This window comes from Chiloscyllium plagiosum, unplaced genomic scaffold, assembly GCF_037043375.1.
Source record: "Chiloscyllium plagiosum isolate Xiang-an unplaced genomic scaffold, Cpla_swu_hap1 HiC_scaffold_8, whole genome shotgun sequence".
NCBI classification, from domain to species: Eukaryota; Metazoa; Chordata; class Chondrichthyes; order Orectolobiformes; family Hemiscylliidae; genus Chiloscyllium; species Chiloscyllium plagiosum.
The window spans coordinates 16,450,154-16,465,952 of NW_028270146.1; the positions used below are offsets into that span (position 1 = coordinate 16,450,154).

Below are 15,799 nucleotides of genomic sequence, written 5' to 3' on the forward strand. Positions count from 1 at the left end.
CGAGGGCCAGTTTACGGAGGTTATGAAGTGGGACATCGGACCGGAGAGCTCAGTCCCTCATATCGAATCAGTGGATAGAGATTGTGATGGCCCAGGCAATGCAACACAATCCTGAGAGAATTCCCAACCAACAGGCTGGATCTAACTTAAAGCCCGAAAGAAATGCATCAAGAGATGGGAGAAGTCGAGCACAGAATGGTGGCCCATCCAGACTCTGCTGTTGATGTTTTTCTCCACCAGTCCGATACCCATCAACTGGGTGTTTCTCTCTGAAAGTGACAATTTAAATGATTCACTTCACCGATGATTAGTGCTGTAATTTGCCACTTTATGACCATCCTCAACAAGGACACAGTAATTGACTTTATCCCTTTCAGGCTGAGCAATGTTCTTCACCTTCAAACAACCTCATAGTCACATTTGCAAAAATTCTTTGGTGGGCGTCTCTGGCTGGGATTCCTTGCCCATTGCTAACTGGCCATGAGCAGGTGGTGGCAATGGTTGAAACTTCTTGAACCCACAGCAGTCTGCCTGGTGGAGGTAGAGCCAGTGTGTTAATTAGGAAGGAAATGGTTGCATGGAGGCTCAGAATCTTATTACGTTTCATTTGCAGAAGGTAGAATAATGGGAGAAAATTCCATCCTCAGGATGCCAATTTTTAAATTTTGGTTTAAGGATCCACAAACTAAATTGCAAAACTGTGTCAAGTCCTGATGTTGTGTGCAAGCGTCTGATATGAAAACATTCTCACTGTTTTATTTTCCTTCAATCAAATAGTGTACTATCTCCCTGGGAGAGGAATGTCAGAAATACCAGCAATAGTTTGATTCCAGCAAGCTCATGAATATTGCAACTGTATCAATCTTTTCCTGATATCACTCCCTCACTCACAGACACACACACTCACACCCACAGACACACTCACAGACACAGACACAGACACACACAGACACGGACACACAGACACATACCGACATACACACACAGACACACACAGACAAACAGAGTCACAGATGCACACACAGACACACACACAGACACACGCACAGACACAGAGACACACACACACACACACAGACACACACACAGACAGGCAGACACACAGACACAGACACACAGACACCCACATATGCTGGCAGAGATTACTATCTGCATAGAACCGCAAGTAGAAACAGAATCTCAGGAAGTGTAGCGCAGTGAGCTAATGACAAACAACAGAAGGAGGCTTGATACTTAGTAAATTACAGCCTGTAGGATGGTAATTGAAAGCAAAGGCAAGAGAAAGGTTGCTCGTAGATTGTTTGGGTCAGTGGTGGCCTGGCAATCAACAGTGCGCTTAATAGCTTTGTACCTTGTCATTTTCATTGTCAACCATCACCCACAGCAAAGAAAAGAACCTTGTCTCCCCTGCTGTGCTTTTCTCTCCCTTGTGCTGCACTGGACTGTCAAAACTGGGGACATTGGTGGCTTGAGGTCTTCAGTAGCTGAAGTGGGATATGTGTAGGATGAACTAAACAACAGATTTTAAACCTCTTTTAGCAGAGACAGGTCAACCAGGTCTTGTTCCCAGTTGGGAAGCTGATGGGATTGGATGCATCGTTGCTTTTACACATCAACCCATTTTACTCTCAGTTAAAGGCCACAGTTAACATTGGATGTTTATTCCATACTTAATCAACAATCAGGTAAGTATACATAAAGCTTCAATAAAATCATTTTTAAAGGAATAATGCCTTTGGGGTTTATGCCTGTGTTAATTGGAGTTGCTTTTCAATATTTTGACACAATTAATTCTCTTTGGTAATGGTTAGTTGTAGAATACTTTCTGTAAGGAAGAATAACTATACAGGCCAGTTCAAAGCTAAGGTTATGGACTGAAAGGTTATAGAGAATGGAAACAGACCATTCAGTCCAACTTGTCCATGCTGATGAAACATCCCTATCTGATCTAGTCCCATTTACCAGCACTTGGCCCATATTCCTCTCAACTCTTCCTATTCATATACTCATCCTTTTAAATGTTGTAATTGTACTAGGCTCCACCATTTCTTCTGGCAGCTCATTCCATACATGCACCACCCTCAGGTGCCTTCACCTGAAACCTATGCCTTCGAGTTTTGGACTCCCCCACTCCAGGGAAAAGCCCTTGGATATTTACCCAATCCATACCCCTCATAATTTTATAAACCTCTATAAGGTCACCCCTCAGCCTCCGGTGCTCCAGTGAAAAAAAACCCAGTCTATTCAGCCTAACCCTATTCCTCAAACCCTCCAGATCCGGTAGCATCCTTGCAATGGTTTTATGACTGTGTTTCTGGCTCAGGCTAATATAAACTTAGGCTGACAAATGTGAAAATACTTGAAGTAAAAAGCCACAAGGAGACAACTATTTTTAAAAATGATTTAGATTTGCATGTAACTAGGTTGTGTATATTTGTTCTTTGTTAATTCATGGGATGTGGGGGCTACTGACAAGGTCAGCATTTATTGGTAATCCCTAATTGACCAGCGAGCATTTATCGGTCAACCACATTGCTGTGGGCCTGAGGTCGCATGGAGGCCAGCCCAGGTAAGGATGGCAATTTCCTTCACATGAGTGAACCAGGTGGGCTCTGACAGCATAAATTTCATGGTCTTCATTAGACTCAGTACAAGAACTTTATTGAATTCAAATTCCATCATCTGGCAGAATGGGACTTGATCCCATGATTCCAGAACATTTCCTGGAGTAGAGAACTACAAAGAAGATGAGGGCAGGTGAAGGGAAATTGTGAGCAGGGGTGGCACAGGAGCAAGTCAAGCGAGATCTTTTTTTGGACACTAATTCGTTCTTACAGCAAGTCAATGCACAAAGAAGAGCAGCTCTCACATCTCCTTTAAACTTACTCCCTTTTACCTTAAACCTATGTCCCTTGACATTTCTATCCTGGGGAAAGGTCTCTGCCTATCCATTTTATCTGTGCCTCTCAGAATTGTTGTAAACGTCTATCAGGCTGCCCTGACTCTTTCAAGTGAAAACAAGCCACAATCTTGCTTCATAGCTAATACCCTCCAAACCAGGCAACATCCTGTTAAATCAATTCTATACTCTCTTCAAAGCCTCCACATTCTTCTGGTCACGCGATGACCAGAACTGTGCACAATATTCCAAATGTGGCCGAACCCAAGTTCTGCACAACAGCACCATCATTTGCCAATGTTTATACTCTATGCCCCAGCCGATGAAGGCAAGCATACCATATGTCTTCTTCACCATCTTATCCACTTGTGGTGCTGTTTTCAGGCAACTGTGGACTTGTACACTCAGATTCCTCCATATGTTGATGCCAGTAAGGGTTCTGCCATTTGCTGTACACTTCTCTCCTGCATTAGACCTTCCCAAAATGGATCACCTCGTATTTCTCTGCCATTTCTCTGCCCAACTCTCCAGCCTATTTTTTGAATCAACCTGTTCAGAGCTGGTATTACACACCTCTGGAGCAGGTGGATCTTGAACCTGGGCCTCCTGACCCAGGGGTAGGGACACTACCCAGTGCAACACAAGACACATAGTTCCAATGACCTGCTGTATCCTCTGGCAATCCTCCTCACTATTCGCAACTCCCCCAATTTTTGTGTTGTCCGCAAACTTACTAATCAGACCACCTACATTCTCCTCCAGATCATTTATATATTCTAGAAAGAATGGGGTCCCAGCACTGTTCCCTGTGGGATACCACTGGTCACAAATCTCCAGTCAGAAAAATAATTTCACTGCTACTCTTTGTCTTCTATGACCAAGTCAGTTCTGTATCCATCTTACCAGCTCACCACAGACCCCATTACAGTTCTGAGGAAGGGTCACTCGACCCACAACGTTAACTCTGATTTCTCTCCACAGATGCTGCCAGATCTGCTGAGCTTTCCCAGTGATTTTTGCTCCCATGTGACTTCACCATTTCTACCAGCCTACCATGAGGGTTCTTGTCAAAGGCCTTGCTAAAGTCCATGTAGACAACATCCACCACCCTGCCCTTAATCATCTTTGTCACTTCCTCAAAAAACTCAATCAGTTTGTGACACACAATCTCCCCCACACAATGCCATGCTGCCCACTAAGTCCATACTTTTTCAAATGTGACTAAATCTTGCCCCTGAGAATTTTCTCCAATAATTGTCCTGTGACTGATGTAAGGCTCACTGGCCTCCAATTGCCTGGATTATCCTTGCTGCTCTTCTTAAGCGAAGAAGCAACATTGGCAAATCTCCAATCCTCTAGGGCCTCTCCTGTGACTAAAGAGGATACAATGATTTCACACAACGTCCCACCAATTTCCTGACCCGCCTCCCTCAGCATTCTGGGATAGATTCCATCAGGTCCTGGGGACTTGTCTACCTTCATGCTTTTCAGAACACCCAACACCTCCTCCTTTTCTTCATTGACATGTTCCAAAATATCAACATACCCTTCCTACGACTCACCATCCATTATGCCATTCTCCAAAACAAGGTTTTGTTACAGACCTCACCCACTTCCTCTGGGTCCCTGCAAAAATCCCCTCTTTGCCTCTGACTGGATCGACCCTTTCCTTAGCGACCATCTTGCTCCTTATGCATGTATAAAAAAACCTTGGGATTTTCCTTAATGCTATATACCAAAGACATTTCATGGCTCCATTTCGCTCCCCTAATACCTTGCTTGAGTTATTTCCTACCATTTTCCTACCTTCAAGGGCTCTGTCCGTCTTCAGCTTCCTAAACCCTTGTATGTCTCCTCTTTCTTCTTGACGAAGCTCATAGTTTCTCTTGTCATCCAAGGTTCCTGAATCTTGCCATCTTTATCCTTCATTTTCACAGGAAGATCCTGGCCCTGAACTCTAATGAATTGGCCTTTTAAAGATCCCCATTTGCCAGATGTGGATTTACCCAAAACAACCAACCCCGAATCTACATTCCCCAGTTCCTGCCAAATATTGTCACAGTTAGCCTCTCCCCAGTTTAGTACATTCACCCGACTTATCCACTCTTATCTATAAGTGACCTAAAACTTAGGAAATTATGGCCACTGTTCCTGAAATGCTTCCCCATTGAAATTTCAATCTCCTGGCCAGGATCATTTCCCAGTATCAGATTTAATGTGACTCTTTTTTTTGTGAGACACAGTGAGAGACACAAGGTGCACAAATCTTTATTCAATTTCCACCACCAGGAAGAAAGGAAACACCCAAGTGGCCAGTGACAAGCAGTGCCCTTCACATCAAAGGGCAGTGCTGTGTGATCAAACAGTGAAGGGGAGGGCAGGGGTTAAATCAAAATAGAGTTGGAGGGGGAAATAAAACACTCCACTCCCTGCGGTGCCCACCTCTCCCTGAACAGCTTGAGGGAGTTGGTGAACACCGCGTGCTCCTTCTCCAGGGACACCTAGGCTTGGACGTAACCGCGGAACAGGGACAGGCAATCGGCCCTAACGACCCCCTCCATAGCCCGTTGCCCTGTTTATGGCCAATTTGACCAGGCCCAGGAGCAGACCCATGAGGAGATCCTCGGGCCTACCCTCCCCCCTCCAAACCGGGTGCCCAAAGATCATGAGAGTGAGACTGAAGTGCAGCCAAAAACAGAGGAGAAGGTTCTCTAGAAAACTAAAAAGGGAGTGCAAACGCTCACATCCCATATACACATGGTCCACGGACTCCACTGCATCACAGAACAAGCAGTTAGTGAGACTCCTTACCTAGATGGACTACATGTAATTGAATGCAACAAAAGTTCCATCCACAAGGTGTTAGGTTCTTTACTCAGAGAGTAGTAAGGGTGTGGAATGCCCTTCCTGCAACAGTAGTGGTGTCGCCAACATTAAGGGCATATAAATGGTCATTGGATAAATATATGGATGAAAATGGAAAAGTGTGGGTTAGATGGGCTTCAGATTGGTTTCACAGGTCAGTGCACCATCGAGGGCCGAAGTGCCTGTGCGTGCTATACTGTTCCAACTATTGTATAACAAATTTCCCGAGACTGCCTTTAACAAACCATTCCCATCCTCTCTCCATGCAAACTCCCATTTTGCAGCGAGAACAACCATTGGAATGTGGTGAGGGCACAGGATCACACCAGTTACTGTCATTCACTGTAATTCCACACTGTAATCCGACAAGTCCACTGAGGCTGGTCCATCCCTCGTTGAAAAGACATCCACGAGTGGCGGGGTTATTAGAATTGGTGGATGCTCAAGCGGCCAGGGCTAGGGGAGTATAGAAACCACAAGAGCTGGAAGACCCAAGGGCAGAGAAAGATTCAAAGACATGGGTGAGATTTCACAAGAGGATGTGTTGATCGACCAGGACCCCACATACGTCAATGCATGGATGGGGGCAATGGATGAACTTGACTTGATGCGAGTTCCTTTATAGGTAACAGGATTTTCAATGAGCTCAAGCTTACGGACATGATAAAGTGGGACACAGCCTGGACAGTACAGTCTCTCATTAGAATCAGCTGGTAGAGACTGTGTTGGCAATACATTACCATCTTCAAAACAAAACTTCCAACTCACAGTCTCTTCGAAGAGACCATTCATTTTTGGCATGTCGATTTTCAACATGGCACAAGGGCATAGGACGGACACCGCAGATTGCGCACGCATCACGCCAGCTGTGACCTCTGACCCATGCCCCCACCACCCACAATTCCCATTACCACTGGTTTCAATTCTACTTCGGTGGCAGTGAGCAAATCTTCCCCCGTCCCATGTCTGCGTAGACTGTACACTGAGAGAATAATCCTCCACCCCTTCCTAACTGCAACACAAGCTTCAGCATCTATTTTCTTAAAGTCATCCTTGTAAAACAACAGCAATGTTTCTTCTGCAGACAATCTCCAATGAAAATCAACAAACTGAACCTGATTGAGGCTAGGAGCCAGGGCTGGGGTGGGAAGGGATTGCAGCCCAAGGAAATCCCAATGTTTTTTTTTTAAGCCAGTCCGATTTGCTGACCCGATCTTTGAAGTATTTTGACGCACAAGTTCTGAAGGTAGGAAAACTGCCAAATCCCGAGCAACCCATTTCTGGGACTGCTAGTTGAAAACACCAAGCTCGCTACAGACAGGACTTGGGGTGTTGTGGGAACAATTTCCTGCAGATGCTGGAATCTGTACTGAAAACAGAAAATGCTGGAGATCACAGCGGGTCAGGCAGCATCTGTGGAGAGTGAGAAAGCTAATGTTTCAAGTCTAAGCTTATGGCTTCAAGTCAGCCCTGATGAAGCGTCATCGAGATTCGAAACGTTAACTTGCTCTCTCTTTCCATGGATACTGCCCCACCTCCTTGGGGAATTTTACTTCTCTTTGGCAAGGTGTGGGGAGGTGAAAAAGAAGCTGTATTTTATTTCACTGAACAACTCAGAAAAGACAATGTTTTGTTCATTTTTAATTTAACACCAAGTTGCTCCTCTTCCACTATATTAACATCAACAGTGACTGAACAAATTGAATTGGCTTAATCACAAGGGACTGGAGATATTTGTTTCTTTAACTGGTGTTCAGGGATCATGATACAATATTTCTCGCCCATTCTCCCCAGGAGAATCCAGACCCGACAGAATCACTCGAGACAATCAATCACTTGAGCTGACGAGGAGAGTTTTGAGACCTTATATCTCCTAACACTAGTGGTCCAGCAACATTGCTGATGATGAAACCAGCACAATTAGATTGGGCTGTTGCTAAACAAGATTTGTTCCATTCATCACCAAGTCTTGTCAGTAGCGAGCGAGGGACATGAAAGTTAATTTCTGTGCAACTTCCAAATCAGAGCAGGCCGACCCACGATCGTTCTGTCAGGTCGGAAACGAGTTGGCCTGCAGTAATTTTTTTGAGGAATGGATTGAAAAGACCATGAAAGAGGTGGTGACAACATGTTACTGACTGCCATCAGAGTTACTCACTATGTGAAGCTGAAGGAAGTCTCCCAGACCAGGAGCGCTATCCACTCGCACCAGGATTGCATCTTTCACTGATGTGCTGAATCCAACAGCTAGGCGGTCGGTCCTTGTGCTGGGTCTGTCGTTGGCCGGCCATGTGTAGGTAATGACCCCGCCTCCTCGGCCAAATATGTATGTAGTACCAGCTGGAAGACAATAGGATATTCTATCAGCACTGTGCTTGGCACAGGTATCACAGATACAGTATCCCAATTCACAGGTTCCCAGTTCACAGTTATCTTAGTTCACAGGTATCACAGATCACACTATCCCAGTTCATACGTATTCCAGTTCACAGGTATCACAGGTTACAGGTTTCCCAGTTCACAGTTACCATAGATCACAGTTACCAGAGTCGTATTGTAATCTCACCACCAAAGCTCAATGCCTTCACCTCAAAATTAAAAGGGAAACACTTTGCTCGCGATTTCCTCAAGATGCTTCCCGATTGGCCTTTTGTACCCGTTTCTGCTGATACAGCCATTGGTTTAAAATTTGGGGGGGGGTGAGGTTTTAAATCCCAAATTTTTAACAAAATTACGCCAACCAATCAGGAGGACAGCCTGAGGAAATTCCCAGACATTGCTCAGGAATGGACAACACAGCCCGCGGAAACCTGGAACAAGGGTTGGCTATTCAGCCCATCAGGTCTGCTGTACTATTCAACATAATGGAGGCTGACCTTCTGTCTCAGTGACACATGCACATTTTCTCTCCCCATACCCCTTGACAATAAATGTTCAAATTTGAGACTTCCCCACTGGCCTGTGCTGATGTTTAAGTTTCAAATGAATCACCTCCCATTCCCTTTCATCCCAACCTGAGTATCCATCAAATGTCTCCATTTGAAAATAAAGTCGCCATTTTAAAAGAAGTGTTGAATATTTTTACCTGCTTTGATCGAACATGTTAACTTTGATTGTACCTTTAGAGGTTTATGGCATGACCTCTAACTTCCAGTTGCATCTTTCCCCTGACCTCTCACCTCCAATTGCACCCTTTCGTCCATCCCATCCTTTCCCTGGTCACCTGATTCGTTTGTCCTCACAGCACACTCTGTCTCTCTTCCCTGTCCAGCTGGGTGTGAAGCCTGGTGATTTCTTACCACAGTGAAAGACCCAAGACTTGTCCAAATAAACAGGAAAGAAATTCAGAAAACAAAAACACACGCCTTTCATGAAACAAATTACTGCAAGTTGCAGCAGTGGTATAGAATCAGAGAATCCCTACAGTGCAATAAGAGGCTATTCAGCCCATCGATTTTGCACTGTCCCTCCGAAGAGCATCCCACCCAGAACCCCCCCCCCCCCACCTTATCTCAGTAACCCTGCATTTCCCACGGATAACCCACCTTGCCTGCACATCCCTGGAATCTATGGGCAATTTAGCATGGCCGATCCAACTAACCTGCACGCCTTTGGGAGGAAAACGGAGCACATGGAGGAAATCCAAACAGACACAGGGAGAACGTGCAAACTTCACACTGACAGTCACCTGAGGGTGGAATTGAACCCAGGTTCCTGGCACCATTTCCTTTTTAATGGCTTTAATCGATTGCATATTGACCTCCGAAAACTCAAATTCTTACTTCAGAATGTACTCGAGATACTTGATATGAATCCCAGCTATTATGTTAAAGACATTCCAATAAATAAAATTAAATCTTTACTGCTCTTCAAGATCGTTTCCTTTGTGTGTGTTATGCTCTCAGTTATTAACGGCTCCATTGAAAACAAAACAAAACAGGGGAGACCATCTCCGACTTCAGTGAATAGCTGCAGTGAAATGTGGAACACCACCAACACCGTGGGCGGCACGGTGGCACAGTGGTTAGCACTGCTGCCTCACAGCGCCAGAGACCCGGGTTCAATTCCCGCCTCAGGCGACTGACTGTGTGGAGTTTGCACATTCTCCCCGTGTCTGCGTGGGTTTCCTCCGGGTGCTCCGGTTTCCTCCCACAGTCCAAAGATGTGCAGGGTCAGGTGAATTGGCCATACTAAATTGCCCATAGTGTTAGGTAAGGGGTAAATGTAGGGGTATGGGTGGGTTTCGCTTCGGCGGGTCGGTGTGGACTTGTTGGGCCGAAGGGCCTGTTTCCACACTGTAATCTAATCTAATCAGAGAGTATGGACAATGAGAAAGTTCAAGACGGCAATTAAAAAAGTAAAGATTAGAATGGTGCTGGAAAAGCACAGCAGGTCAGGCAGCATCCGAGGAGCAGGAAAATCGACGTTTCGGGCAAAATCCCTTATTCAGGACTCTGATCTTTAGCAGTCCTCACTTTCACCTAGCAACAAAAAAAGCCTGACTGTCTTGGTACAGCTGGGTATCGAAGTCTCAGTTGAGGAGTTTAGCAAAGCTGTTCACTCACCTGTCGTGGTCAAACGTCCAGGTATTGATGCTTTACTGTCTGAACTTATCAAGTATGAAAACCAGCTCTCTTGCTGGTCAGACTGAAAACCTAAATCCACATTCCCATTTACCCGAGATAACTTTGCACCCCTTTGCTTACCAAGTATCTAAACACCCTCACCATAAAAGTATACCAGGGCCATGTTTTCAAATCCTTTCACAAACAGAGTTCAAACTTGAACAGAGAAAAATTAATCACCTTGTCTCTCAGGTGGCACGGTAGGTCTGTGGTTATCGCTGCTGCCTCACAGCACCGGGGACCCAGGTTTGATTCCAGCCTCAGGCGACTGCCTATGTGGGATGTTGCTGCCAAGTCTTAGTGGGGAAAGGCCTCTGAAGTTAAATTGGGGGTCTGTTCAGTTATTGGACCCTCCTAATGCCTTAAATGTATTTAAACATTGTATGTGTAAGAGGGTTTTTTGGATAGAGTCAAACTCCAATGATTTGTTCTGAAAACCATAAATGCTGGAGATCAGAGCGGGTCAGGCAGCATCCATGCAGAGAGAGCAAGCTAATGTGTTGAGTCGAGATGATACCTCATCATGTTTTGTTTGTTTTCTTGATTTGAAACTGTACAGAATGGAACTGCCTGTCTGCATAGATATATATGCAATTTTTTTTATGAATCAAGTATATTTTTGAAAAAAAACAAGGACTGTCTGTATGGAGTTTGTGCGTTCTCCCCGTGTCTGTGTGGGTTTCCTCCGGGTGCTCTGGTTTCCTCCCCCAGACCAAAGATGTGCAGGTTTGATGGATTGGCAATGCTAAAATGCCCATAGTGGTCAGGGTAGGTGGATTAGCTATGGGAAATGCAGGGTTATGGGGATAGGGCAGGGACTGGGTCTGGACAGGATGCTTTTTGAAGGGTAGCTGTGGATGACTGGTGTCCTTCCAAACAGTAGGGATTCTATTTTAAATTGGCAGCTCTCAGTTATAATCTGTCACCCTTAAAAATTGGGATTCTTCCATAATAGGAAACATCCTCTTCCCATCTATCCTGTCAAAAGTTCGCAGAATCTAATATATTTTATTCAGACTACAAGCCGAAACTGTCCAACATTTCCTCGTGAGTAATCCCATCCCATTTCAGGTAAAACTTCTCGGAACTGCTTCCAATGGTTTTCACCATTCCATTACTTGCAACATAGAGTCAGAGATAAACAACATGGAAACAGAGCCTTAGGTCCAACCTGTCCATGCCAACCACAGATCTGAAATAAATCTAGCCCCATTTGCCAGCACTTGGCCAATATCCCTCTAAGGATATGGGCCCTCCTTCGACTGACCGAACTGGTCCTCACCCTGAAACTCAAAGCACTCCGCTTCTTCCTTTCCCGCCGTACCACCCAGTACCCTTCCACCGACACCCTCCTTCGACTGACCGAACTGGTCCTCACCCTGAACAACTTTTCTTTCCAATCCTCCCATTTTCTCCAAACAAAAGGAGTAGCCATGGGCACCCGCATGGGCCCCAGCTATGCCTGCCTCTTCGTAGGGTATGTGGAACAATCCATCTTCCGCAACTACACTGGCCCCACCCCCCATCTTTTTCTTCGCTACATTGATGACTGTATCGGCGCTACCTCGTGCTCCCACGAGGAGGTTGAACAGTTCATCCACTACACTAACACCTTCCACCCCGACCTCAAATTCACCTGGACAGTCTCGGACTCCTCCCTCCCCTTCCTAGACCTTTCTGTTTCTATCTCAGGCGACCGAATCAACACGGACATCTACTACAAACCAACCGACTCCCACAGCTACCTGGACTACACCTCCTCCCATCCTGCCCCCTGTAAAAACGCCATCCCATTCTCCCAATTCCTTCGTCTCCGCCGCATCTGCTCCCAGGAGGACCAGTTCAAAATACGTACAACACAGATGGCCTCCTTCTTCAAGGACCGCAATTTCCCCCCCGACGTGGTCGACGGTGCCCTCCACCGCATCTCCTCCACTTCCCGCTCCTCCGCCCTTGAGCCCCGCCCCTCCAACCGCCACCAGGACAGAACCCCACTGGTCCTCACCTACCACCCCACCAATCTCCATGTACAGTGCATCATCCGCCGTCACTTCCGCCACCTCCAAACGGACCCCAGCACCAAGGATATATTTCCCTCCCCTCCCCTATCAGCTTTCCATAGAGACCACTCCCTCCGCGACTCCCTTGTCAGATCCACACCCCCCACCGACCCAACCTCCACTCCCGGCACCTTCCCTTGCAACCGCAGGAGGTGCAACACTTGCGCCCACACCTCCCCCCTCACTTCTCTCCAAGGCCCCAAGGGAAACTTCCATATCCGCCACAGATTCACCTGCACCTCCACCCACATCATCTACTGCATCCGCTGCAGCCGGTGTGGCCTCCTCTATATTGGGGAGACAGGCCGCCTACTTGCGGAGCGATTCAGAGAGCACCTCTGGGCCACCCGGACGAACCAACCCAACCAACCTGTGGCACAGCATTTCAACTCCCCCCTCCCACTCCACCGAGGATATGCAGGTCATTGGACTCATCCACCGCCAAACCACAACAACCCGACGGTCGGAGGAGGAGCGTCTTATCTTCCGACTGGGAACCCTCCAACCGCAGGGGATGAACTTGGACTTCACCAGTTTCTTCATCCCCCCTCCCCCCACCTTGTCTCAGCCGGATCCCTCCAGCCCGGCACCGCCTTCCCGACCTGCAGTCTTCTTCTTGACCTCTCCGCCTCCATCCCACTCCGACCTATCACCCTCACCTTGACCTCTTTCCACCTATCACATTTCCAACTCCCCTCCTCCAAGTCCCTCCTCCCTACCTTTTATCTTCTCCTGCTGAACACTCTCTGCTCATTCCTGAGGAAGGGCCTGTGCCCGAAACGTCGAATCTCCTGTTCCCTGGATGCTGCCTGACCTGCTGTGCTGTTCCAGCAATAAAGTTTCAACCATATCCCTCTAAACCCATCCTATTCATATACCCATCCAGATGCCTCTTAAATGTTGTAATTGTATCAGCTTCCACCACTTCCTCTGGCAACTCATTCCATACATGCACCACCCTCTGCGTGAAAATGTTGCCCCTTTGGTCCCTTTTAAACCTTACCCTTTTCACCTGAAATCTATGCCCTTTAGTTTTGGACTCTCTTACTCTGGGGAAATAACTTGTCTATTTATCCTATCCATGCCCCTCATGACTTTATAAACCTCCATAAGGTCACCCCTCAGCCTCTTACGCTCCAGGGAAACAACCCCAGCCTATTCAGCCTCTCTTTATCGCTCAAACCCTCCAAGCTTGTAACATCTTTGTTAATCTTTTCTGAATCCTTTCAAGTTTCACAACATCCTTCCTGTAGCTTGGAGACCAGAACTGAACTCAGTATTCCAAAAGTGGCTTAACCAGCGTCCTGTACAGCCGTAACATGACCTCCCAACTCCTGTACGCAATGTACTGACAAATAAAGGAAAGCATACCAAATGCTTTCTTCACTATCCAATTGACCTGTGACTCCATTTTCAGGAAACTATGAACCTGCACTCCAAGGTCTCTTTGTTCAGCAATACAGCCCAGGACCTCACCATCAAGTGTATAAGTCCTGCTCTGATTTACCTTTCCAAAATGCAGCACCTCGCATTTATCTAAACTAAACTCCATCTGCCACTTCTCAGCCCGTTGGCCCATCTGATCAAGATCCGTCGTAATCTGTCCATTACACCTCCAATTTTGGTGTCATCTGCAAATTTAGTAACCATACTTCCTACCTTCACATCCAAATCACTTATATAAATTATGAAATGAAGGAGACCAATACTGCACACAATACTCCTGATGTGTTCTTAACATTGCCCTGTGTAACTGAAGCACAATTTCTCTATTTTTGTGTTCAATTGCCCTCATGATAAATGATGACATCCTATTCGCTTTCCAAGCAACTTGCAGCACCTGTGTACTAGCCATTTGTGTTTCATGCACCAGGAGACACAGATCCCTCTGCATTGCAGAGTTCTGTAATTTCTCACCACTTAGCCAATATAATTCTTGTTTATTCTTTCTGTCAAAATGGATAATTTCACATTTTTCCACTTTATACTCCATCTTTGCTATTTACATTTGGCTTGAAGGGCTGAATGGCCTACTCCTGCACCTATTTTCCATGTTTCTACGTTAGCCTATCAATAAATTTTGCAGCTTTGTTGTGTTCTCTTTACAACTTACTTTCTGGCCTACCTCAGTATCATTGGCAAATCTGACAACCACACCTTCTGCCCCTTCAGTTGAGTCATTTGTGTAAATTGTAAGCAGTTGAGCTCCCAGCACACCATTCATTTAATCTTACTAACCTGAAAGGGACCGGATTATGCCCATTCTCCAGTTCCTCAGCTAATCTCCTATCCATGCCACTATGCTAACTCATCAGCTTTTATTTTGCACGGTGATTTTTGATGTGGCACCTTACCAAATGCCTTTAGAAGCACAGTACATCCACCAATTCCCCTTCATTCACTGCAAATGTTACTTCCTCAGAGAACTCCAATAGATTGGTCAGACATGATGGCCCTATCACAAAGTCATTTTGACTCTGGTTGAATGAATTGAACTGATTCAAGTGTCGCTATAACTTCTTTCATACTCGCTCTGAACAGGCATTTAACACGCTTGCCTTCAGTCCTTTAGGTGCAGGAGTTGGGAAGTCATATTAAGTTTGTACAGCACATTGGTGAGGCGTCTACTGGAGTACTTGTCCAGTTCTGGTCGCCCAGTTATAGGAAGGATGTTATTAAGCTGGAGAGGGTTCAGAAGAGATTTACCAGGATGTTGCCAGGTATGGAAGGCTTGAGTTACAAAGAAAGGCTAGATGGACTGGGACCTTTTTTTCACTTGGAGCATAGGAGGTTGACAGGTGGCCTCATCGAGGTTTACGAAAACATGAGAGGTATAGATAGGATTAATGGCAAGTGTCTTTTCCCTGGGATGGGGGATATCATGATGAGGGTATATATTTTTAAGGTGAGAGGAGAGAGATTTGAAAAAGACATGAGAAGCAAATTATTTCCACAGAGCGTTTGCATGCATGTAGAATAAATTTCCTGAGGAAGTGGTGGGTGCGGGCACAGTTATAATGTTAACCAACACTTAGATAAGTACATGAATAGTAAAGACTTGGAGAGATATGGGTCAGGAGCAGGCAGGTGGGACTAGTTTAGTTTGGGATTATGTTCGGCAGGGATTGGTTGGACCAAAGAGTCTGTTTCCATGCTGTATGACTCTATACCTCCAGGACTATTGTTGAGCTAACCAGCCTATAGTTTCCTTCTCTCCGTCTCCCTCCCTTTTTGAATAAAGGAACAATATTCATTATCCTTCAATGGGACTTTCCCTGGAGGAAGGGACGAGGCGAATTAAAATCAGTGCACAGTTCCACTCTTTTTTTTTGAGTATTCATATGAACTCT

General features: G+C 45.9%; 1 protein-coding gene across 28 annotated transcripts in view; it reads right to left on the minus strand.

Moving 5' to 3' along the window:
- The window catches only part of LOC122553369 (neurexin-3), a 2,038,938-nt gene that overhangs the window by 402,664 nt on the left and 1,620,475 nt on the right, over positions 1–15,799 (minus strand). For all 28 annotated transcript variants that reach the window (XR_015757834.1, XR_015757833.1, XR_015757835.1 and 25 more), the window contains one exon: positions 7,923–8,104. Coding sequence is in view for 23 of the 28 variants with exons in the window: in XM_087989624.1 (XP_087845750.1) it covers positions 7,923–8,104 (182 nt within the window). In the remaining 5 variants the exon portion in view is untranslated. The remainder of the gene's footprint in view (positions 1–7,922; positions 8,105–15,799) is intronic.